General features: G+C 41.3%; 1 protein-coding gene across 1 annotated transcript; it reads right to left on the bottom strand.

Annotated features, from left to right (window-relative positions):
• Positions 1 to 2,982: 2,982 nt before the first annotated feature.
• Positions 2,983 to 23,731, bottom strand: ssh1a (slingshot protein phosphatase 1a; the record flags this gene model as incomplete). The annotated part of the gene is made up of 15 exons (XM_083904811.1): positions 2,983 to 4,041; positions 4,686 to 5,343; positions 6,150 to 6,350; positions 6,561 to 6,707; positions 6,831 to 6,877; positions 7,866 to 7,994; positions 8,094 to 8,187; positions 8,271 to 8,465; positions 9,501 to 9,566; positions 9,745 to 9,813; positions 10,496 to 10,617; positions 12,014 to 12,078; positions 14,107 to 14,207; positions 21,209 to 21,246; positions 23,651 to 23,731. The coding sequence occupies 15 exons, from the start codon at positions 23,729 to 23,731 to the stop codon at positions 2,983 to 2,985; spliced, it is 3,072 nt and encodes a 1,023-aa protein (XP_083760937.1).
• Positions 23,732 to 23,928: the final 197 nt, after the last annotated feature.

Below are 23,928 nucleotides of genomic sequence, written 5' to 3'. Positions count from 1 at the left end.
CACTTCATATGAACCCAAAATAATTTTGTATGAAACTAACTTGCAAAGATGAAAAACTAAGAACCTTTTCGCAACATTTCAATTAACAAAAATGTGTTGTTGTTTTTTTTTTATTTAAATTTCCCCCAGTTCGTTTATTTCCGTTTAACCGTGGTTTTTACACATGCTGCCCTGCTCACAGACATGCACAGTCACATAATCTGGGAGGAGGAACACGAGCGTGTGCGGCTTAAGTCATTCACTGATGTCATGCAAACGCTGGACGGGAAGAAGCCAAATGTTATATAAGCTGGCTGTTAGTAAAAAAACACCAGCGTCCTGCCAAAGCACACACAGGGTGATGTAATGTCAGCACACAACACACACAGACACACACACACCGTCATAAGTCAAAAATACAGTAATCTGTGTTTGTTTGACCCATTCAGGAAAATATGGATGATAATCCCATTTCTGTACTTGCCTGATTTACGAGGACGTTTCTCATTTAACGCGCCGCTCCAGACTGAAGCACATACTTTCGTCGCTTTAAATCTCTATTTAGTCGCGGCACGGGTTACGCTTTGAACATGCAAAGAAGAGAACAGAATCAGAGGTTATATTATGTAAAAGAAACATTTATTCTCAGGACTCACACACACAGACGCGCGCACACACACACGGTACATCATTTCGACCAACATAAAAAGTGCAATATGCATCGAAACTACAGCAATGTACAGTACAAAAAAAAGTTACTGCATAAATATATATTTTTAAAAAAAGGAAAATGGTTACGTAAACTGTGAAGTAACCCATTGTGATCGACAAAAGCTTTAAAACCCATGGATGATATGAGCGTAAAAAAAAGCTTCAACAGCTATGAGCCCCGACGACTCCAGCAGACGAGTCGGTCTCTGTCGTTTCCTCCCCACAAAAAAAAAAAGGTGCAAAAAGGTGCGACAGCATTTAAAATCACCAACACGATTCTTATGATGACGATTCACATGTTTTCAACAGCTTCAAATGGTGTTTTTTTTTCCAATGTGTGTGTAAGAGACAGCAAAGCAACTTTGGTCTTTCACATTTCCCCAAAAAAAAAATAATAAAACAAATAAAAATAAAAGCACAAATGACAATTGGCAACGCTCGAGAATGAATTTAAGAATGTTTGTAAAGTTTTTTAAAGTGTTCCTGCTCTTCAAGTTAGATAAGACTTTGAGCTTCGGGGGGAAAACCCCTGACATACATGACATAAATCCTCACTTCCTGTCACATGTGATATTTATTATGATTAGGGCTGCATCTAACGATTCTTTTGATAACCGAGTGATCATTTTCTCCATTAATCGAGTACTTGTTTGGTCCTTAAAATGTCAGAAAATGTTGAAATGATGTTCTTAAATGTCTTATTTTTGTCCCAAAAAACAAAATGATGCAATTTTAACGATTTCTCTGTTAAATGGAGCAAAGAAACAGGGACACATTTAAGAAGCTGAAAACCCCTAAAACTGATTCACTGACTCATTCATCAACTTAGTCGATAACTAATTAATTAATCAATTAATCAATTAAAACCCTTCAACACCGTAATTACTCTGTGGTTTTTGCTATCGGAAAGTTTTCTGTTGCAGGTCACAGTCAACATGTGGTTATTACGGTAATATTACGGTAATTTCACTTGTGCTGTGACAGCGAATCAGGGTCTTTGCTGGCCTGTTTTTGGACTTCGAGACAAAGACTCAAACAAATGTTATTTTAAATACGTCTTATACTGTTCAAATTTAAAATTTAACGCGCAAAACTTGTTGTTTTTCTTCATTTTAAATTGTTACTACACTATTCATTCACTAACATGCAGTAAATTGTAAGTAACGACCAGATACTGAGAGTTATTCTGGAAAAAAGGCAAAGCACTTAATGACAGAACATTTTCTGGTCCTTTTATGGTTAAAATAAGGAAAAGACAAATGTTTTGAGGCTTAGGTGTTAAAGGGTTAATAATTGAATAATTGTTGCAGCCCTAATTTTGCCTTCAAGCATAAATGCAGCGTGACTCCACACTCGCTCTCTCTGCTCTCCGAAAAAACACTGTACACTTTCGGGAATGATGATGATGATGATGATGATGATGAGGTCAATAACATTACACTTAATGTTATTTTGGAAGATAGCTTCTTGCCGTGTACCAGTATTCACTCAATTAAAAAAAAAAAAAAAAAACAGTGCAAAGGAAACAACAACAATTTCCTGTGTTGTGTTTGTTGAAAACAGTGAGAATGTCTCCGGCAAAAACAAAGCCGCCCTCCTCCCCGCCCGCCCTTCACCCTCACTCACTCAGAGAATCTCACACACACACACACACACACCTCTGCATTACACTTTGTTTCCTCACTTTACCTCGCTGTCGGCAGAATGAACCGCGCTGAACTCTGAGAACGAGCTTCAACATGAGGTAACCATTCATTTTTTACAACCCTTGAGCATCTTAAAACATAAACTGTGCGGTAAACAACTTTACATTATATTTAACACTTCTTGTCAAGCTCCACTCAGGGATTCAAGTTCAACGACGCCGGCTGCTACTTTGTATCACATAGTAAAATTTAAAATCCTACTTTGCCTGCGACTTAGTACATATATCAGGTACTAATGACTGTGGAGTCGGAGTTAAAGGTTAATATTCTTGCACCTTCTCGTTCCTGCAGTCACACGCACAACAACAGTCAGTGTGCCTCTGGTCTCGTAGGTTAAGGCACTTTTGTTTGTCCATGACTCAAAACCGTGTTAGAGGTGAACTGATGGCTTTACACACTCGTCAGATACAGCAATATGACTTTTATAAATGTGAACAGCAGTTGGAGAAACAATGTGGCAAAGGAGTGTGTACAACAGTTGGCATCATTGTTTTAAACATTTTTCAACTCTTTTCCTTTTTTCCCCCCCCCAAGAATATATGTACAACTATGTGCAGCTCCCACAAGGTGACCTCCACGTGATGTGTCAGCTTCTGGGCTCACCTGGTCGTGCTCTCTCTGGAGTGGACAGTCCCTTGTAGGTGGTGGGGGAGCTCCACTCCCGGCCAGGCTCTGGCTCTGGGGACAGTGAGAGGAGCAGCAGTGTTCCTGCTTCTGAGGAGCAGACTGAACACAGGTCTTCAGAGGAGAAGTTGAGGCTGCCCAACTTGGCCAAAGAGTTGGACCTCTTCAGCCTCGAGGGCACAGTCAGACCCGCCAGCCTCATGCGGGTCTCGATTTCCTGCGCCCTCTGGCGTACAAGGCCCGGTTTCCCCCTGACGCTGCGCAGACTGTCAGTGCTGGAGCTGCGCGTCAGGGTGGAGCCATGAGGTGAGGAGGTAGGAGTGAGCAGCCCAGGTCCCACCACCCCCAACAAGGCTTCATTGGTCGGTGGCATCACCAGTGGCTCTAACCGCACTTGGCATGGTGTCGAAGATTTAACGAAGTCTCCAGTGAAGCTGGAGAACTCCTCTCCCTCCTCCTCCTTGGACTTTTGGCATGCGTGCAAAGGCTGCAGAGAGTGCGGGCAATCTTGTGACGAACCTGAAAGTTTCTCCAGTCTCTCTGCACATCGGCGGACCAGCCCCGATCTCCCCAGCTGTGACAGGGTCTCCTGCGGTTGGCCAAGGAAACAAGCCACTGCAGACGTCGCCTCCTCAAAATCCATTCTCACCAGCTCAGGAAGCCGCTCCGCAGACCAACTTTCGTCAGGCTCGGTATTTCCTTCCAGCAGAACACCACTGTCATCAGGCTGCAGGGATTCTTCTGGCTGCTCCTCTCTGTCGATTAGAGCTGTGGGTGTGGAGGCGGCACAGTTGGCACAGTCACACAGACGGTCACAGGAGTGCAACAGTCCCACTGAAGACGCCAGGCCTTCAGAGGAGGTACGGGACTTTGGGAATGAAGCACTTGACACTTGAGGAGGAACGGGTTTAAGGCAAAGCGTAGAAGTCGGGGTTGCAGACCCTACTTTCTGAACGGACTTCGTTTCTGGCCGTGACAGTGTAGAAGAATCAGCAGCAGGGAGGATGGAGGAAGGCTTTCCCTAAATAAATGGGAAAAAATAACAGAAGAAAGATTTGTTTCTACAATTTAGACTTGTGTGAAACTGTATTTTTAAAGGACTCATATAATACCCTGTGAAGTGAACCCAGAACTTAGTTCCCTGATGTCCTAATGAACATGTCTGTAACATGCTTTGGTCAAAATACCTTGAAACACCACAGCAGTTCAATCACCCTGCCAAAACAGCCCTGTTCAGAACGCTCACTTTTGAGTGTCTGTCTCTTTAATTGCAAATGAGACACATGAAACTACGTCAGCGTCACTGAGGCTCCAGCAGCTAACAGCAGTTAGCATTTGACACATTGCTGTCATATATATAAAATGTATCCACTGGACACGTAAATTCTCTGAGGCTGGAAGTTCGTGTAGAACTCTGTGCTGCACTGTGCAGCCAAGAATAGAACACTTCGCCGGCTTCCACTCTTCTGGATACTATTGCCCTCGTCTGTAGTCTCGTGTTTTTTAGGGACAAAGCGGAGCTACGCGAGACAATTCCAGGAATGTCTCATTGTGACGTTAGCCGACTCATAGGGCCTCCAGAGTAGTATTAAATAAGTATTAAAATTATTAAAAAGTTGATTTTGCATAATATGTCCCCTTTAAATAAAGATTATTGACACTTACATTGTGGTTATATGAAGAGCTGAAATGGTTGTTGTTGTTGGAATTTTCATTGAGGGTCGCCAAGTCCATGCCATCCTCTCCTCTGCCTCCTCCCCCACCCCCTCCATCATCGGGCTGCATCAGGACCTCCATCTCGGCCTCCTCCTTCTGCACCTCCTCCTCGTCCTCCTCCTCCACTGTGCTGAACTCCAGCCTCAGACGCAGCTCCTCCAGGGGCTCGGGGCAGCGGCTACACGTCTGCGCAGCGGTTCCTTCCGCCGTCGGCCCGAAGTGAGGGAGAGGCGGGGCTTCACGGCCGTCAAAGGACTCGTCGTCCAGCAGCGCGTCTCGCTCCACGTCCTCGATTTCGATAAAGACCTTTTCCATGCCGAGGAGGGGGGGGCCGCGCACGGGCGTCGACGGTTCGCTGTCGAGCGCCGAGTCAGAGAGCCGGCGGAAATAGTAGTTGTTGTAGGCGGGGTCAATCTCCAGTGAGACAGTCCTGCATGGGGAGGGGCATGCTGCACCTTTATCAGACAGAGCCTCATCACAGCAGGGAGACATGCCCGGCTCAGGAGTCAGGTGGCCTCTGGCCTCCCCTTCACAGCACTGAGCCTGCTGGCCTTCAGACATCTCACAGTCTGCGTCGGGATGCCACAGCTTGTTGTGCCGCTGTTTGCTGGAATCAGTCACAGAAACACCAGCGCTCAGATGGAGAAAAGAGGGAAACTAAAGCTTCTTTCACACAAAAATAGCAGGTCTGAATACTTTTTTTTTTAACCTGGGCGAACCCGATTAATAAAGGTAATTAACAAAATTTCTATTGACAGTGTTATTCTGTCTTGTGGTATTCTTTTTTCACCTGCGGGTGAATTGTGAACACAAATGTGCTAGAAACATCAGAGATTTTAGGGCTTGCTTGGTCCATAAAATGTAAGAAAATGTTTTTCAAATCTGGAAATGATGATGTTCTCAAATGTCAGGTTTTGTCCACAAACCAAAATTATTCAGTTTTCGTGGAGCAAAGAAACCAGAAAATATTCACATTTAAGAAGCTGAAAAATCAGAAACCTTGTTTTAATTAATACAAAACCACTCAAACACCACTCAGCCCAAGAGAGATGACTGTGCTCCCCCTTTGAAATGGTAGTTAAACTGTTCCTATTCATGAAATTAAAAATATTGTCCCAAGTTGTAAAAAGTAAGGTTCGCCACAAACGGATAAAGGATCAGCTAATGTGTGTGCGTTGGACTTCTCACAGCCAAAAATGAAGCAGACGAAGAAGAAATGAGTGTGTTCATCTGGGTGTTCCATTCCCACTCAAAGCCAATAAAAATCTTAGTTATTGGACCTGGTCATGAATGCCGATTAGACACTTTCAAACTGGTCAAAAATCTACCTAAACCAAGGTTTCAGTGGGTGTTTGACGAGTGGGAATAGGGGTGTATATATAATAAATATCACATCAAGGGTGGAGCCTGTACCTGGCGTCCAGGATGCCCTCGTACTCCGCCAGCTGTCTCATGAAACCCGAGTTTGGTCGCGTGATGCTCCTTTTCTGCTTGACAAAGTTGTACGCCTTCTCCAGCGACCAGCCGAACTCCTTCATGGCGTAAGCGATGACGGTGGACGCGGATCGACTCACGCCCATCTTGCAGTGAACTAGACATTTGGACTGATTCTTTCTGCGGGTCAGAAGAATTAAACACAATCAAAACACTTCACTTTTAGATTAGAGTTTGACAAACACATCGTGAATAAATCCCGCCATTATTGAGTTATCGCCTGCTGTAATCAGATCTCCCAGATCACATGTTAAGATCCACAATCACAAACAAGTCTCTCTGTGATAAGATATGTTTGTAGTATCCATGCTCACTCCACTTAAAACTCACTTTGCTTTAACAATAAAGTTGTACGTGTCATTCCAGTGAGCCAGAAGGTCAGTGGCCTCCTCGTCGTAGACACGTATGTTGTGATAACTGAACGTCCCTGGAAAGAAGTTGTCTATCTCCCGTGTAACGTTGAGGATATAGCCCACCCTGGGAAGGAAAGATAAAAGTTAACTCATCAACAACATTCTTTCTGGCTCGAATCAAAACAAAAAATATGTTTTTGCGAGAGAGGGGCTTATCTTAGCTCCTCCTCGGTAGAAAACAAATCACCCCGTCTCTTGCAGCTCCTCCAAATTAGACGCATTCCATTCAGAGCCCTGAAAACAAATGAAAGAGAATACAGTTTGGACCGGGTGGTTTATTTTCAAACTTGTGTGAAACTGCTCTTCCTCCAAAAACAATGATGTCACAGGAAGGAAGACTCATGTGTGCAAACGTCGCCAGCTGGATAATGATGCACTTGATATAACAGTGACATCATCATCATAATAAAAATAACTTTATTTGGTAACACTAGATTAGGGAACACATTTAGCACGTAACACATTATTCTTATTTATTATTTTTCCTACACAAGGTGTTAATACATGTTTAATATTTACTAATAAAGGGCTAGTATGCTACTTATATGCATGTGTGTTTCCTAATATGTGTTCCCTAATCTTAAGTGTTATCCTTTTTTTATATAGCACCTTTTAAAAACAGAGTTTACAAAGTGCTTTCACAGACCAGATTAAAGAACAAAGACAACAGACAAGAAAATAAACAAAAGTAGTATTAATAAAAATATAAATGACGCAATTAAAAACAAGGTTTATAGCCGTTTGATAATTAGCTGTCACTATAAAGATCAGGATCAGACAAAGTCACACGAACGCCAGTCCATAAAAATGGTTTTTAAGATGATTTCAAAGACGCCGCTGATTCTGTGAGCATCGTCTCCTCAGGCAGGTCATTCCTAAGTCGAGGGTCTCAGTCAACTCTGGATTGAACTATCAGAGGCAGCTCATATGGGGGTCAACATCTCTGAAATGTAGCTCAGAGCCAGAGCTTTATGCTCCATATGAGCTTTAAAAGTAATCAGTAAAATCTTAAAACCAGGAAGCCAGTGAAGAGCAGCCAGGACTGGACAGATGTGACTATGTCTATTAAAACCAGTAAGAATGTGTATTTATTTATTGTGATGTATGCAGATGAACTTCCCCATAAGGGAATATGAAGTGTATTGCATTTTAATCGTATTATAGTCTTACTTAAATGTTGACAGGTGTTTCTGTCGGCAGTATCAGCATCAGTTGTCCTTACCAGGTAGACGTGGTCGAAGATGAGAGTGGCTTTGTCCATCTGGCCCAGGATCAGCAGCATCTCGTTGTCAATGAACTCTTTGTACTCCTTCAGGTTGCAGTTCATATTTTGCTCCAACTCTGTACGAATCTGGAAAAAAACATGATTTGGATGATTTTTTTTTTTGGATGAACACAATAACTACTTAAATATTCTTCAGTGGTTAGCTGTGGTAAAGGTCAAATGTACCTGTTTGCAGGTGACGTTCTCAAGATCCTGGCATGCCATGATGCTTCTGAGTTTGGCTTTAATAAGGCACTCCGTCCTCTCTCTCTCTGAAGGCCTAACAAAGATCACAATATCATCGTCAGCAAACCATTAGAACAACAGGTATAATCAGAGTGAAACGTACAAGCGTTTACTGACTTGTCCACAAACATGGTGGGCGAGTCTGGTCGAGTGGTTTCCAGGTCCTTCATGGCGTTCCACTCGTTGATGCAGCTCTGCTCCGAAGCGATGCAGCTCTCGTAGTAGCCCATCCAGGTGAGAGCGATTCCCCCGGGGAAGTAGTTACACCTGCGGGACACCTCGCAGGCTTTGTGCAGCACCTGCAAAGCTGACCTAAAGATAGGTAGATTTAAGAAGAAAGAAAGAAATGACAGGTTAAAAGTGCAAGTGAATGACCTAAACTTGTTTGAATGAACTACTGTACTACAGAACCACTGTTAGGCTTAGTTAGTTTTAGCAATTATATGGTTATTTCTCAATCTTGCAATTAGAATACAACCAGAAAATACAGGAAATGTCAGAGTGAAAACATGGTAACACCTGTATGCATTCATGTCAAGAAATGTCAGCTGTGATAAAGGCATATTTACTCAAAACATGCAATTTTAATGTGAGTTTAAATCATTGGAATCTTGCTAATATATAAGACCATCTTTCAGTCACATTGTTCCATTCAAATTGCCAAAGATCACAGTATTTGACAGTCATTCAATGATAATTTTGCATCAAGAAGGCCACTCTCAAAGGGAAAAATGTTCAAACTGCCGTTCCTTCTGAAAAGCACCTGATTAGGGACAGTTTTATTTTTCACATCATCCATAAAATGTCAGAAAATGCTGATTGGTATTTCCCAAAAACTTTGAAATGATGATGTGTTTGTCTACAAAGCAAAAGTCTTCAGTTTTAATGCTTTCTTTGGAAAATGGAGCAATGAAAGCAGAAAATATTCACATTTAAGCAGCTGTAAAATCAGAGAGCTTGTTTTAATTACCAAATTAAGATGGACTGAATAACTGTTGCAGCCCTATAATAGAACTAGGACAGCCTAAATTCAAATAACTCTAGGAAGTGCTATAAGAACTGGGCTATAAGAAGTTACTGAAGAAAACTTCAACTCAATCCCTCCAAATGATTGACTTTTGCCATTTCTAAATTACAAGTAAAAGCAATCAAAGGACTTGCATTTATAATCTGGTTTCATGCTGTTCCATGTTTATGCCAGCAGGTGGCAGAATGAATTGGCAACGCCTCAACCCAGTGCCTCACTGCAGCAGTGCTTGGGTCTGTCCCGGAGATTTATTACAGCGTGTCATGACGCTACAGCGCTGTAAACAGCCACTGTGGCTCCAGAGGTTGTTAATTACTCACCACATAGCCTGCACCGACACGGGCTTGAAGACGTGAGTCCGACCAGCCGTGTTCACCGTAAAACCCCTGAGGAGCAAAAAAAACAAAACAGATGGTCACTTACTGAGCTGCAACAGTACACATGTATCAACTAACTTCCCTCCGAGTGATGAACAGTGGAGATGAAGTGTTGTTTAAGAAGCACAGACGCGTCTGCGGGTTTAATATCGCAGCTGTGTACACTCTCCTGACTAAAACAACTCACCCATCTCCATCCAGGTGGATCTTGGTATCGCTCCACAGAGGTAGCACCATGCCGATTGAACAGCTTTTACTGGAAGGGTGAAAACAAGAATGAAAATAATAATAAAAAAAAACAGAAGAACGGAAACTACTACTCCCTGGAATGCGTAAAGTGTAAAATCAGATTTTCCAGTTTTAAATGCACTGTCTTACAATGGCTTCATTACTGGGTGACTTAATAAAGATCTTTGAGAGGAATTGCTGTATATACATGTAGGATAGATTTTAAGAAATACAAGGTGTAATACCAAGTCATAGGGTTTAAATTAGGTTTTATTTTCGTGTGGCCTAGTATAGCAGGTTAGATAATTATACAGTATACATCGCAATAATGTGACATTTTATGAGTAAGTATACAGTGTCAGCTAGTCAGCATACAGGCCTAATATATCCATATTTACACTCCGTGTTAATCTGTTCATTATAATTCATAAATTGTTAAAGAGACGCCGTTATTTACAGTATTTTATTCTTTACATTTATATTTTCACATACTTTATTTATCTCTCCGTTCCAACAACAATATAAAGAGAAAATGTGAATTTTTCTGGCATATTTATGAATGGTAATTAATACCCTGTGATTAATCTGATTAAAAATGTTAATCTATTGACAGCCCTAATATAGATAAAAAAACAAACGTAAACATCCTCGCCGTTTAAAGCACATAGAGAACAGATTCTAAATCCTGAACTGATCGGGTCGTTTCATACCAGTCTTTGCTTGTAAAGTCGATTCCGAGGAGGATGTTCTCCTCCGTGTCCTGTCGCCCACTGGTGTAAACCACCACCATGTACCGCACACGGTCCGACCACGCACTCTCCAGCCGCACCGCCTGCAAAGGGAACAGACGTTTTATGGCACTATGTCACATAAAATCTTGCTGGATTTTGTTTGAAATATAATGACTTTTAACAATTGTATTGTTTGAACCGGTTCCAAAACGTATGGACTCAAAAAACACCCTTAATTAAAGTAAACATGCTTCTCTTACACAGGAGGAAAAACTGAACAGAAAATTCTCACACGTGTCAATGGATGGACCTGTCGTTTGTTACCATTTATACAAGTGTACACAGATTCAGTATTTTCTTGCATACTCAACATTAAAAAGGATGTTTTGTCGTTACTTCATCCATCCTGCCATCATAACAAATCAAAAACAGGGAGGTGGAGGGATTGTCGATGTGTCAGGGTTGTAATTATCACTTAAAAACATTAATTACTCTAATGAGAGTTTGTTTCATTGTTCTTCATCCATCTCCAGGGCCCACTCACTCAAATTCATGTTGTTTCTTTCTAAGCTTGTTAGTTCTTTCCATGTTTTGTTTAAATGCAGCTACGTGTGTTATTAAAAAAAAGATATTGATCATTTTTCTCTGTAATTTCTAACCATTCAAAAGTACATTGACTAACTCTATTGGCATTTTTATTCCAAAAAGTCTTTCACCACTGGTTATAAATGGAGCATCCTGTTCTGCGCATTCCCTCCAATAGTTGGCATTCCCTAAGTGTTATGAAAATCCTCATATTTATTTTCCAAGACAATTCTCTGGAGTATTTTCAGCGTGTTGTTTTAAAGATTTGTTTACATGTCTCTGTCCAGTCCTTTTCCAAACGTATTGTTCCCAGTTCCTGCTCCCATTTTTCTTTAGCGTTAACCACATTATTGTTTTGTTCGCTGTAGAATTGTGAGATTTTTCCATTGTTGATTTTTCTGTTTTCTGCAATAACATATGGCTTGTTTAATTCTGTTTGTCTCTGCGCTAACTAACTACTATCCCTAGATAGCATGTTTGAGATAACTGGGTGTTTCCAAAGTAGCAGCGATCAGAGGTCAAAATCCACTTCTACTACTCTCTACGACTTCTCACTCCTAAAAAATGCTGCTGCAGTAAATTTGATGCAAACTGGACACGACAGCATGTGGGATCTTTTTTTTTTTTTTTCTTTGTTGGTTTGATACAAACTCGATGTAACAGGGTAACCAGGTCCTCGGGGTGAGAGCGTACAGAGCCAGTAAACATGAAGCACCTCATCACCAGCACATACACACCATGGAAACATTTGGTAATGCTCTCCTGAGTTAATAATTACAAATAAGTATCTTAAGTACACAATAAAATAGTATTGTGGAAGGGTTTGCTGTGCCAGGTTGTTAGCCGTGGTCTTTACGAGTGTGTGTATGTGCATATTTTTGTTTTCATGTTATCGTTTTTTCTCTCTCTTACCAGCTTTATTCTGTCCTCTGAGCGAAGAATGTTAATCATCACCTGCAGGTGTTGAGGTAAGTCACCTGTTGAGACAGATCATATAGAAGATTGTGTGGAATTAGACGGTGGGGAAACATGGACATAAATATGAGATAAAGCCTATGAGAATATGACCGAGTATGATGCATACTGCTAGGGTTGCAACTAACGATTATTTTCATCATCAATTCATTCTTTTATCGATTAATCAAGGACTTGTTTTGTTCATAAAATGTCATAAAATGTTGATCCTTGTTTATCAAACCTGGAAATTATGATATGGAACTGAAAATAGTTGACGATTCATTTAGTAATCAAATAATCATTGCAGCCGTATGCTGAAGACAAAGTTATCTTAATGAATCAAAGGCGTCGTTGTCATCTAAAACATGTACAATTCAGCTCCACTGCTCACTCGAGCATTCAACCTGGTTTTCATCAGCTGACAGGTTGTTATTAAAAAAAAATAAATAAAAAAAAGAAAGAAAAAACTGAATTTGTTTTCCGTCTTGGCACGATCTACAATTCAGGAACTTGTCATGGTCCGTGCTTCCTTTGCCAAGACGTGAGAGGAGCTGGATTAATAAAACAGGGTGAAGAGGAGATGGACCAACAGCAGCGAAAGGCAAGAGTAACAGACATTTGTTTAGATTTTTTAAAAGTTATACACTTTTAAAACAACGTGCCACTCATTATTACTTTGTATCATTTATGGGTCAGATTGAAAAAACAGGATTCAGAAGCCGAAACACATTGAAGAAAAACATGAATTTTAAGTCAAGCTTATTAAGGATGAAAGAAACCAAGTCCTAACCCACTGATATTAGCCTTTGGGTTGTGAACTCCTGTTGGAGTTTGGTATTTAGGCCAGAGCCGTGTTGAGTGTGAATGTTGTTGAAAACAGAAGAAACCATATTTCCATTGTCCAGAGCGAGTTGACCTGCAAACATGCACTGCCACCCACTGTGCAGTCAATCACACCATGTCCATGCCCCAATACATGCAGTGCTTTATCGTCTATTTTACTCTAAATGGGACCACAATTTAAAAAAAAACAACGTACAAACTGACATCTTTTTGCAATCAGTTATCAGTCGAGTGACCCCACTATGGCCAGTCTAAAGAAAACAAGTTTTAAGCCACTTCTTCAATGGTTTACATCTCTAAAACAGGAGGTTATATCCAATTTTCATAAACTATCACAGGTCTGCACACATTTTTAAACCTGCTAAACTTGGACGATTACCGTGAGAAGTGTTGCCCGTCTTAAAATCACTTCCAGTATGGCACTGGGACACAAAATGCACCTCCCACTGACTATTTCTTCATCCCCCCTAAACGCCACAGTAACCTGGAAATGACACAACTATTTCTCCAGCCAAATGTTTTTGAGAAAGAAAAGCCGGAGCAGCAAATATGGGTTACCTGACAAAGTGGCTCGTTAAATCACCTAAGCTGCCAACCACAGCCATGACTTGGCCAAATGACTTGGCAGCATGTTTGGGTTTTACTGGCTGCTGCTGAATTCACATCATGCAGGTGGCCGCTCAGGTCATGTCTTTAAAGCAAATGAATAGTCTCTTTTAACGGTGACATTTTGAAACAGCTGTTGTTAAAGGAAATGAAGCAAACCATAGCGATCTAACAAGATTTTTTTTTTTTTTTTTTTAAATTCATCAGACACTTCATCTTTAAAATAAAGTGGTAATGTGCATTCATTAGTTACTACATGGAAGTTTGTTTTACGTCACCTTCCATGACTAATGTTATTACAGTTACAAAACAGAGAACACAAGGTAATTCAGTCAGTAAAGGCCTTATTTCATTGCCAACAGAAGTTCTGTTCACAGTTGCACCATGCATTGGATTTAAGCACTAATCTGCCTTAGCTATATGTCTGGAACATGCTTATCAACAAGGCAGCCTTCATCCTCCTCGCCTCAGCTAGACACATCTGCTGCAGTGCGAGCAACAGTGTAACACTGGGACAGAAATGACTGGGATTTTTTGGGGTAAATGATGTGTGGATCAGCAGCACGCTGTGTTTTCTGGTGATGTCGTGTGGCTCTCACCTGCATGTTTGTGGTGAGGATGTGCTTTCTCGCCTTGGTGACTGCTTCCCTGCTGCAGGAAAAGAGCAGCGCCCTTCACCATGAAGAAGCTCTCGCTCAGGCTGCGAAACACACAGAACAGAGAGAGGAGTTGTGATTATAGAAACACAGACGCAATACGAACAGATTAGTCCCAGCTTGTTCACCTGAACAGGACACGTTTGGGTACAGTTGACGATGAGATGAGCATAAACTAAAGAAACCACCAGCAAGTCTAAATCTGGATCACCATCAAAGTCTAATCATTTCTTCCTCGAGTCATAACCAACATCAACCATTCAATTCTGTCCAATATTTTTGAGTTACGCTGCTCTCAGACAGACAGACCAACGTGTCCAAGAAACATGAACTCCTTGGCAGAGGTAATCGAGGTTGATGAAGAGCTGAGTGGAAAAGTCCAGGCACAACATTACAGAGGCAGCCATGAATCAAGCTCTGATGCCGAATGCTTATCTGTCTTTGTTTCCCCTGTAGGGCTTGCACTCAGAACTGACTTGTCAAGTGTCTGCTGACTCGGTGTAATGAAACACATACCTAAATAATTGACCAAACTGCTATGGTTTGTTTGTGATGCTCGACTTTCACTGTGACCAAACGGCAGCAATTACCAGTTCACAGGGTTCACACCTGGTTGCAAAAAATCCCAACGACTTCAGGTTAGAGTTTGGAGCTAACAACAGATGACATAAGCCAGGGAAAGGAGGTGAGGTGTTTCCTTCAGGCTACGTACGATGATTTCACTGGAAATCATTCACTGTTCATAAATCTACCTGACAGTGGGGCGGGACACATGTACAATGTACTCTGTGTGCGCAGTCGAGTGAATCAGGACATTGTCATTAAAAAAGTACAGAAAGTGACAGCAACAAAAACAGCCAAACAGATGCACAGGATAGTCAGATATCTAAATACAGAAATCCACACACTAGCTGTTGCCAGTTTGAAGAGTAATACACTAAAACATGCATACAAGAAAAAACACTAACAATATCTGCAGCTGGAACAGTTCTCTGCCACTAATGGTGCTGCTGGTGTAATGATGGTTTCCCATTCTTGTGACGGGGATTCCATTCCCAGGCAGTGCAGTGCATTTACTTTGCAAATATGTTCCTATAGTGGGAGCAATAAATTCTTCTCCTCTTATCTTAAAATCATGCTGATATGCACATATAATGGCAAATTGGTACATATGACAACTGATAACTAGGTGTTCGAACCATTTTCAAAATTCATGGATCCCTTTATTTTATTAAAATGATACACAACAACTGTTTTACCATGAGCATTTGGCCATGTGTGTTTGCAGAAGTAAATGAAAATTCAAGAATTCAAGCTCAACATTCTGTACATCCTCTAGAAGTGATGGAATTTACCAGAGTCTTTGAATGCATCCATCTCGTTAGCTGCTCCCTGTAGCTCAACATAATGTGAGCCCTGCATTTCTATCACTCGCTCTCATGCGCAGCATATTCAGAATATCTCAATATTCAGCGAATAATCCTGTTGAAATACCCTGCACGTATGATCAACTGCTCATTACATTTTTCCACATTTTATGATATTTAATGGACCAAATAAGTACTGGATTAATCAAGAAAATAATCGACAGATTGATCGAGCTGGTGTGAGCAGAGTGGAGCAGCCTATTTACACCACTGTATTTTAACGTTGGTGATAATGGTGTTACTTCAAGAGCTCAATATTTCCTCAGGTGGTACTTGGCATAAAAAGTTTGAGAACCACTGATCTATATTACATCAAAGACGAATAGTATACATATGCAGCTTCTCCCACTAAGCTCTCTCTGATCACATTCTCAAAAACCTACACACAAAAAGCGGAGCTGGGCCAAAGAGATGATTTTTATGGGAACAATGGACGTTGTTTGTGCACCTCACAATAAATTCTCTCCACCCCCAGCGCTGCAGAAACAGCAGCATGGGGGTGGACACTTCTCAACAAGAGCTTCTGTCTCACTTTGGTGGATTTTTGTTCCAGTACATACTCGGCTTGAGATTTATGAGGCTATCAGGATGGTCTAATGTCAGCGAACGGTGGATGTACGACACAAGAAAGAGCGGTAATGCCAAGAGCAACAACTGCAAATCCTTGCTGCTGAACTAGCAACCCAACGTTAAGCTCTTTGATACCTGATAGCATCCTAGGGAGAGAAAAAAAACGATGTAATGGGACACTTTTGAAAACTGAGAGTGTGTAAACTTGTCCTTATCTGTATATCAAGAGCGGTCACACAGCTTCACAGGCCCAATTAAACTGCCCGAGCTCTGAATCTCTCGCCCCGCAGTACCCTGCTATCAGTTTCTCCACAAACACTAGGCCTAAAAATATATCTAGTATCAAAGAAACAAACTCAAAGTATGACAGAAAAAGCCTGCCAGATGGTCACAGGCATTTAACATGATTACAACCTCTAGTACCTTCACATCCTTTACAGAGAAGACGAGGAATGCCGACACATCAGTTCACAGAGATATCACAAACACCATCATGTGTGAACTGCTGAATCTCAGTTGCATGTGTGAATGTTAACTTGTTCCGATTGTCCTCAAATCACCTGTATAATTTCAGACATTATGGTAACTGCTGCAAAAATCACCCTGCCAACATTCAACAATCTTGCTAAATAAAAGAAAATAGCAAATAGAATCACCACTACGCTATGAACGTCATGAACGGTGAACTCAAACTTCATCACAGTTCAAAGTAACCCTCACTTTTAAAAGATGATTTTTAGACTCACATGCGGTTTATCTGACTCTGCGTCAACACAGCGTTTTCCACAAAATAAGGTAACATCTTCATCACGGATTCTTTGACGGGTTCTACAACCAGATGCATCCTGCGGACTGGAACAAAGCCTTGGCTTCTCCGGGTAAGAGCTACCTCCTCTTCATCCTCCTCCTCCTCCAGGCAGGACCAGAATGTGTAAGAAGTGGAGCAGCTTCAGGCGTTGGCCTGCCACTTTTTGAGTGACAGACTGACTGACTGACTGACAGTCTGTACTCATCTGTGCTGCTCAGTGAAGAAGAACCGTCTGTTCAAGATGCCACTCCCTCTGCCACCTCCCCCCTCCTCCTTCATCGGAGCGTCTCTGAGTGCGAGACAGAGCCAGACTCCTGCCTGAAGGGACGTAGTGCAGCCTCCACCCGCTGCTTCAGGCAAACACAACTGTGCTCGTCTCCCCTTGTTCCTTACTCTGCTTTGTCTGTGCGACACAGGGCTGAAATTGCAATTGTGCTCCATGTAATGCTTTAATTTGAAGTTTTCTGATTTCATTTTCACGGGACAAGTAAAAAACTAAAAAAATATTGATGATGTCATTTTTTCTGGGGACTGTACCATGTTCCCTTACACCTGGGTAATGTGACGGAAGGCTGGGACGTCTCTGAAACACAATAAAGCTACCAACAATCCTTTTCACAGTCAATTAATGTGTCGATTGTTATTTTTTATAATAAAAACAAGCTTTATGATTTTTCAGCTTCTTAAATGTGAATATGTCCAGGTTTCTTTGCGGAGTATCTAGAATAAGCAAGACATTCAAGGACATCATCATTTACAGGTTTGATAAACACCGTTCAATGATTTCTGACATTTTACAGACCAAAAAAGTACTCAATTAATTGAGAAAATAACCGACAGATTAATCCGATTCTGAAAAATAATTGTCAGTTGCTTTCAAGGTTTCCCACACCTCAGAATGATGATGTTCTCAAATCTCTTGTTTTGTCCATAATTAAAAGTTAACTTGTTTTAATATCTAAACAAAGAAACCAGAACATGGTATATTTATATTTAACACAAAAATTAAGCCCATCTCAAAAGAGAAGATTTCATGTCTGTTGTATTCCCTCACTCATCAGGTGGTGTGACTCATAGTGAACAACAGGTTTCGTCTTTATATAGAAACCTTCTTTTCTTCAACAGAAGAGTGCCACTTTCTCTGTCCCGTTGCACGATTGGGAGGAAGAAACGACAACGAAAAAAGAGAGGTTGGAAGAAACATTTTTGGCACAAACCCTTTAAGAGGGTGTCTCCATGTGCATGCCACCTTAGGGGTCAACAGCATCCAAGGTAGTGCCTCCAGGGAGCTTAATACTTGGGCCAAGCATGGGTGGAAAGGGCAGTGAGAACTGGCCATCTCCCAAATCTGCAGAATCTCATTATAGCCAGGCTTATAAGAGAGGGATTATCTTGTCTCTCTCTCTTTCTCCTCCAAGTGGCCAGCACTGGCTGTCACTCACAAACAAGGACCTCAAAGAAATAACAATGCAATTATTATTTGAGTGCAATCACATGTTAGGGATAAAGTTCAGCAGTTTGATGGGACAAATTGTCAAACCATGTGCTGCTGTTATATACCAATGCACGTATTTTTGTCTGCACACCAATGCTCTCTCAGTCAGGTCTGATAATAACAAAAAATGAACCATGGAAAAATACAACGATAATAAAGCCGTTCAAAACAGCAGAAGTAACTGAGTCTGCAGCCCTACACGTTGGTATGTTTCGGATACAGAATAAACAATGACTTCCTTTCTCACTCTCTCACTAAGCAGTGAAACCCACCACAAGAAATAGCATGACACTGTTAATCTGGGTGGATTTGCTGACAGACATGACCGATAGCGCTGGGCTGTGAGGCGTCTGCAACACCTGGTCACCAGCAGATAGTGTACTCCACATGTTGACTGATATCCTTTCTGTTCCAGGTAGAAACTTGGAAAGCTCAGGTGATATGGACTTATATATATATACACTGGTTATTATTTTTTTAATGTGATATGAGGTCACACTTCCACTTCCCAGTCCACAATACACTCACCCTAACAAAGGGGACTGTGCTCTTCTTGCCTCACAGCAAGAATCCTGGTTTGGAAAAAAAGGGCCTTTTTTTAGAGTTTGTATGTTCTCAATTTACCCCACAAAAAATGCCAAGGTTATTTGGACTCTCTAAATTGACCGTGGGTAGACAATGGGAGAGGCACAACACCATATTAAAGTTAAGTTTGCTGCTGCAACAGTAGCCAGATGTAGATGGTTGGGGGCCAAACAGGACCAGATGTTCTCTAAACCACAACTGAAATATGGGTTCTACCAGTTTTTGAGAGATGCGCACTCGATTATACCAAGAGGGACTCAATACAAAGGCCCCCCCTTCACACCTGCAATTGGATAGCGCCCGACAACATGTAAGTACAGGTGTAAATACACCCGCGATGCATTGAGCAAGGATTGTTATCTGATCTGCCACACCGCTTTGGGAGGTGGTCGGTGAAGTGTAAATGCAATGTGTCTCCAGTGCGTCTCCACTTCACCTACAACCACCTATGTAATCGAGCTGGTCCGAGCACTGCTAACGTGAAAGCGGTGACAAAACTGCGCAGTCACCTTTGCTTTTGACAGTTTTCTGCTCTTCAAAGACGACTTCTTCCGTTGCAAAGCAAAGAGGAGTCCGTCCAATACCACCACTTCACGTGCACTAACGTTGTTGTTGATTTGGCGACACACATGATGGGACGCTTTAGTATGCTATTGGAAATCTTTGTAGAAGAAGAGGGGGAAATGCATGTGATAAAAGCTCTATCCCATCACAGAAAACACATTCTAATGCCAGGTGTCAAGGAGGCCAAAGATACACCAGAAACCAGGGTGGTTTATTCATGTGTTCTGAGTGTTTAACAAGACAAAGTCTTCTCTTGGGGCTGCCAGTTGCACAACGTTGGCATTTTGTCAGTTACACCACTGAAAAGAGGTAAAGAGAGCGAGCAGGAGGAGGGCAGTACAGGGTGGAACAAATCTCCTCAGTTGTCACTGGAGACATGGACAACCTGAACAGGACAAACACAACATCACCATATGACTGAGGGAAGAGTAATCCATACAAATTCAAAATTCAAATCCAGCATTCACATCACTACAAAGTTTCTAAATGTGAGTTTAGAAGAACTGATCTTACCCCAGTACTGAATCCTGCCTCCTCATTCCAAACACTGCACACAGTGTATCTATGTGCACCATTCACACACATTTCTCCCAATGTGTGCTATTTGATAAAATGAAATCACTGTTGGTCTAAAGCCATCAACCACTGAACGATGTTTATACTGTCTACACTCAACCCTCCGGGCTTGTCATCGTTATCAAGGCTGGCCTGGAACAGCAAGCGCTAATACTTCCAATTGGCATTTTATGTAGCTGTCTGTAAACAGATGTAACCATCTATCAGGTGTACTACATCAGGATAACCTCATTAAAAAAAAAGAAACATCATCTGTCAAATAAAAGATGACTTAATGTGCCATAATATTAAACAACATGAATTAACCAGCAATGTGATGACATAACTTGGATTACCAGACCCTAAAAAATGGGACCTATCTAATGCAAGACAGGACTTGCATTATAGTGCATCCATCTCAGATGCGCGCGCACGCACGCACGCACAGCAATCACTTAGTTAGTAAACTGCAGTGTGTTTTGCAGAAGTGATGAAATTTGCTGGGGTCATTGAATGCATCACATCAGTTGCTCTTCTTAGCTCAACACGATGTGAACCTTGCATTACTGTCACTCACTAGCTCTCATGCACTGGAGTTTGTAGTTGTTTGTTTTCTTGGAGAGGAGAATATCCCTCTTCCAAACGTATTCATCTGTCACAATTTGTAATGTAAAGACTTCCTAAGTATTTCATTATTTTTCTTACTGTATGCATGTCTGAAAGAGGACTCTCATGAAAACATAGAACATGTGTAACTTTGTTTTGTGTTGCTGCTTCACTGTAGAGCTCTGCACATAACATGAGAGACTACTGGACATTCCTAGAGTTGTTTATTAGGAATTGATGAGTCTGCCAACAAGACAGACAGGTGTTTTATTACACTGACACTCAGTCGTTAAAGCCAGCGAGTCTGCCCCGAGTCCAGATTTCAGTTAATGACTCAAAGACAGATGGAACCACTCAGTGAACACCTGTGTATAAAATCAAACCTGATTTACCTTGCGCCATGCAACTGAGGGATTAAACTTAAAATAAACGCACCTCTGATTTGTTCGCCGTTCATCTTCACTCCCAAAATCCTGCAATATAAATAACAGGGAACATATTAGACCACATTGCATCCATTTTATTGCAGTATCAACAAGTACTCTCAGCCTGTCATCATACTCTGTGGGAGCGTGTCTATGTGATGAACTTTGATAAATGGAGTTGACTAGATACTCCATAAAAAGGAGACACCACACCGTGTTAATGTTTAAGAATCAAATGTAAATATTATAATTCTGTCAATGCACAATTACAAGACACTTAATCTTACTGTTGGCAGTGTACTTGTTTTAAAGCAGATACATTCCACTTATTAAATATCAGTCAAAGCAACGAGAGAAGCTTGTAAGCTGTGTGAGAACTTTCAACAATATAGAAGAAACCATACGCAGGTTTAACTCCATTCATGTTAATGCAGTCTGTGTTCAATTACATGGCAGGAAAATAACAACAACAGTGTTTGGAGTGAGTGATTGCAAGACTGCAGATTGCTTCATTGTTGTCAAATCCAAAACCATAAAGTGCTGGAAATGTTCCTAAATACTTAATTCTTGACATGGGATTCATGTGTATGGGCTTAAGTGTTAATATTTACGAGTAGACTCAATAAATTAGGAACCAAAAATTTTCCACCGTCAGGGATGATTTGACATATGCCAACATGAAGCTGAAACAACAAAAAGATGGAGGGTACCACTTCTACAAAGAACATAACAAAACGTTTAACGTCAAGGGGAGCAATAACGTATTAGGTGTAGTAGGTGAAGTAATCTTAAATGTACTACCTTGTGTTTGCATGTGGTAAATCCCTGTTTACAACCACTCTCCTCTCCCTCTTCCTACAATAGTATTCCTTCACCACACCCACCCCTCAGTAGATGACATCATAGCTGCAGTAGCTTCTTGCCAGCTTTATCCATTACACCTCACTATAATGCTGCTGGACTACACCATTGCTGGACTAGGACACTGAGGGACAGTGGCAAACCCAGTCAAACAGCAACAAATAAAATTCATAAATATATAAAAATGATACAAAGAATTGAATAAGAATAAGCATTTTCTTTGCAATAAGCAACTATCTTGAAATGACCTTTAACTATAGCATACTTTGTTTTGCCTGCACACAGCTGGAGCTCATACACTTATAGTTGTAAATACATGCAATGGTGGATGTCAGCCCTGGTTTCTCTGATGTGGTTACACAGCAGAACAAGGTGCTTTACTGTTTCTTGCTTGTGGTTAGCGCCCCCATCTGGCAACTAGTGACTGTACTTGAGAAAAGCAGGAAATTACTTATCTTTGAGTAAATGTTGCTGCATGTGTCATAGGTGGATAATAACCTGTTTTTACAATGAATGAATGAATGAATGAATGAATGACTAAAAAAAACTAAATGTGCCTCTAGCTGCAACAGAGAAGTATTAACAGCCTTTAAAGTGTATCCTCTCCACATGTATGTCTATAAATCTCATATTTTCCACCCATATTTTCTGGAAGAATTAACTAGAAAACTAACATTAAAAAATATATTCAGTGTAATTAACTGTTTATAAGTTACTGTCTGCAGAGAGAAAGAGCGAGGAATAAAAAAAAACTTTATGATGTTGCACCAAATTTTATGATGTGCTGTGAATTGTGCAACACAGTCCCGAAAACACTACGCACACACACGTATTCATACACTGTACCTACATATACTACAAATAGTACATTTACATAAATAATAACATCATATTAAGAGCATCAGCATCATAAAAGAACATCAGGACATATTTTACAGCGTACAGCACCCTGTGTGCCAGTGCTATTGCCATATAGCATGACCTCAGTGACTGCACATACAAGACAAACAGAAAAGTAGTCTATTCCGGAGAGATTATGATGAATTATAATGATGCAGAGGTGGTGGTGGCAGAAGAAGAGGGGGTGTTGTTTAATATAGTTCAGTTCACTCAAATTAAAGTATATAACAGAACAGAACATACATAAAAAACAGTTAGTTTATTTAGCAATGATTTGTTGTACTGCGGAGCTAAATCTGAGCCACACTCTGTGATAATTTAATGGTCAATGTCAGCCACATCATAAACAGCTAACGTTAGCTACTGCTTATTAAAAAAAATAGCAGCCGACAAATATAATAAGAGTGGACATTTTTAATATAAAACAACATTTAATACTAAAAAAAAAAACAAGATACTCTGTCAGACGTGCTAGCATGTGATACACATAAATCTATCAGTCACGTAGACGCTTGCTAGCCATCGTCAGCTAACAGCCTAGCATAACATGTTAACTAACGGTGCTAACGTAGCTTCAATCAGCGGGCCTTTCTCGAGCAACGTCCCCCCCTCAACACCACCACCACCACCACCACCACCACCAACTCACAGCACCGCAGCACTGGTTCACTCCAACCTGGACAAAACTGACCTCCCCCGCGGCCGTGGTTGCTGTGCTCCCGGTGGAAGCGGCGCTCGGGGTCGGAGACCGCTGCAGAGTCACCAACGCCATGGCTGGAAGCTGAGTATAATGATGATGATGATGATGATGCACCGGCCGGCCGATATGGCCTGGTGAGCTGCTGCTGCTAGCTGCTGCTGCTAGCTGTGCCGGGCTAACGATACAGTGGGAGGGAGAGAGGCAACGAGGACGGGAGGGTGGGAGATAGAGGGAAACCCCTTCAGCCAATATTATTATTTCCTCTCACA

Source organism: Microchirus variegatus (assembly GCF_963457635.1).
Source record: "Microchirus variegatus genome assembly, chromosome: 18".
Classification (NCBI taxonomy): domain Eukaryota; kingdom Metazoa; phylum Chordata; class Actinopteri; order Pleuronectiformes; family Soleidae; genus Microchirus; species Microchirus variegatus.
The sequence above is the reverse complement of the archived record's forward strand: the minus strand, read 5'-3'. Positions and strand labels throughout refer to the sequence as shown.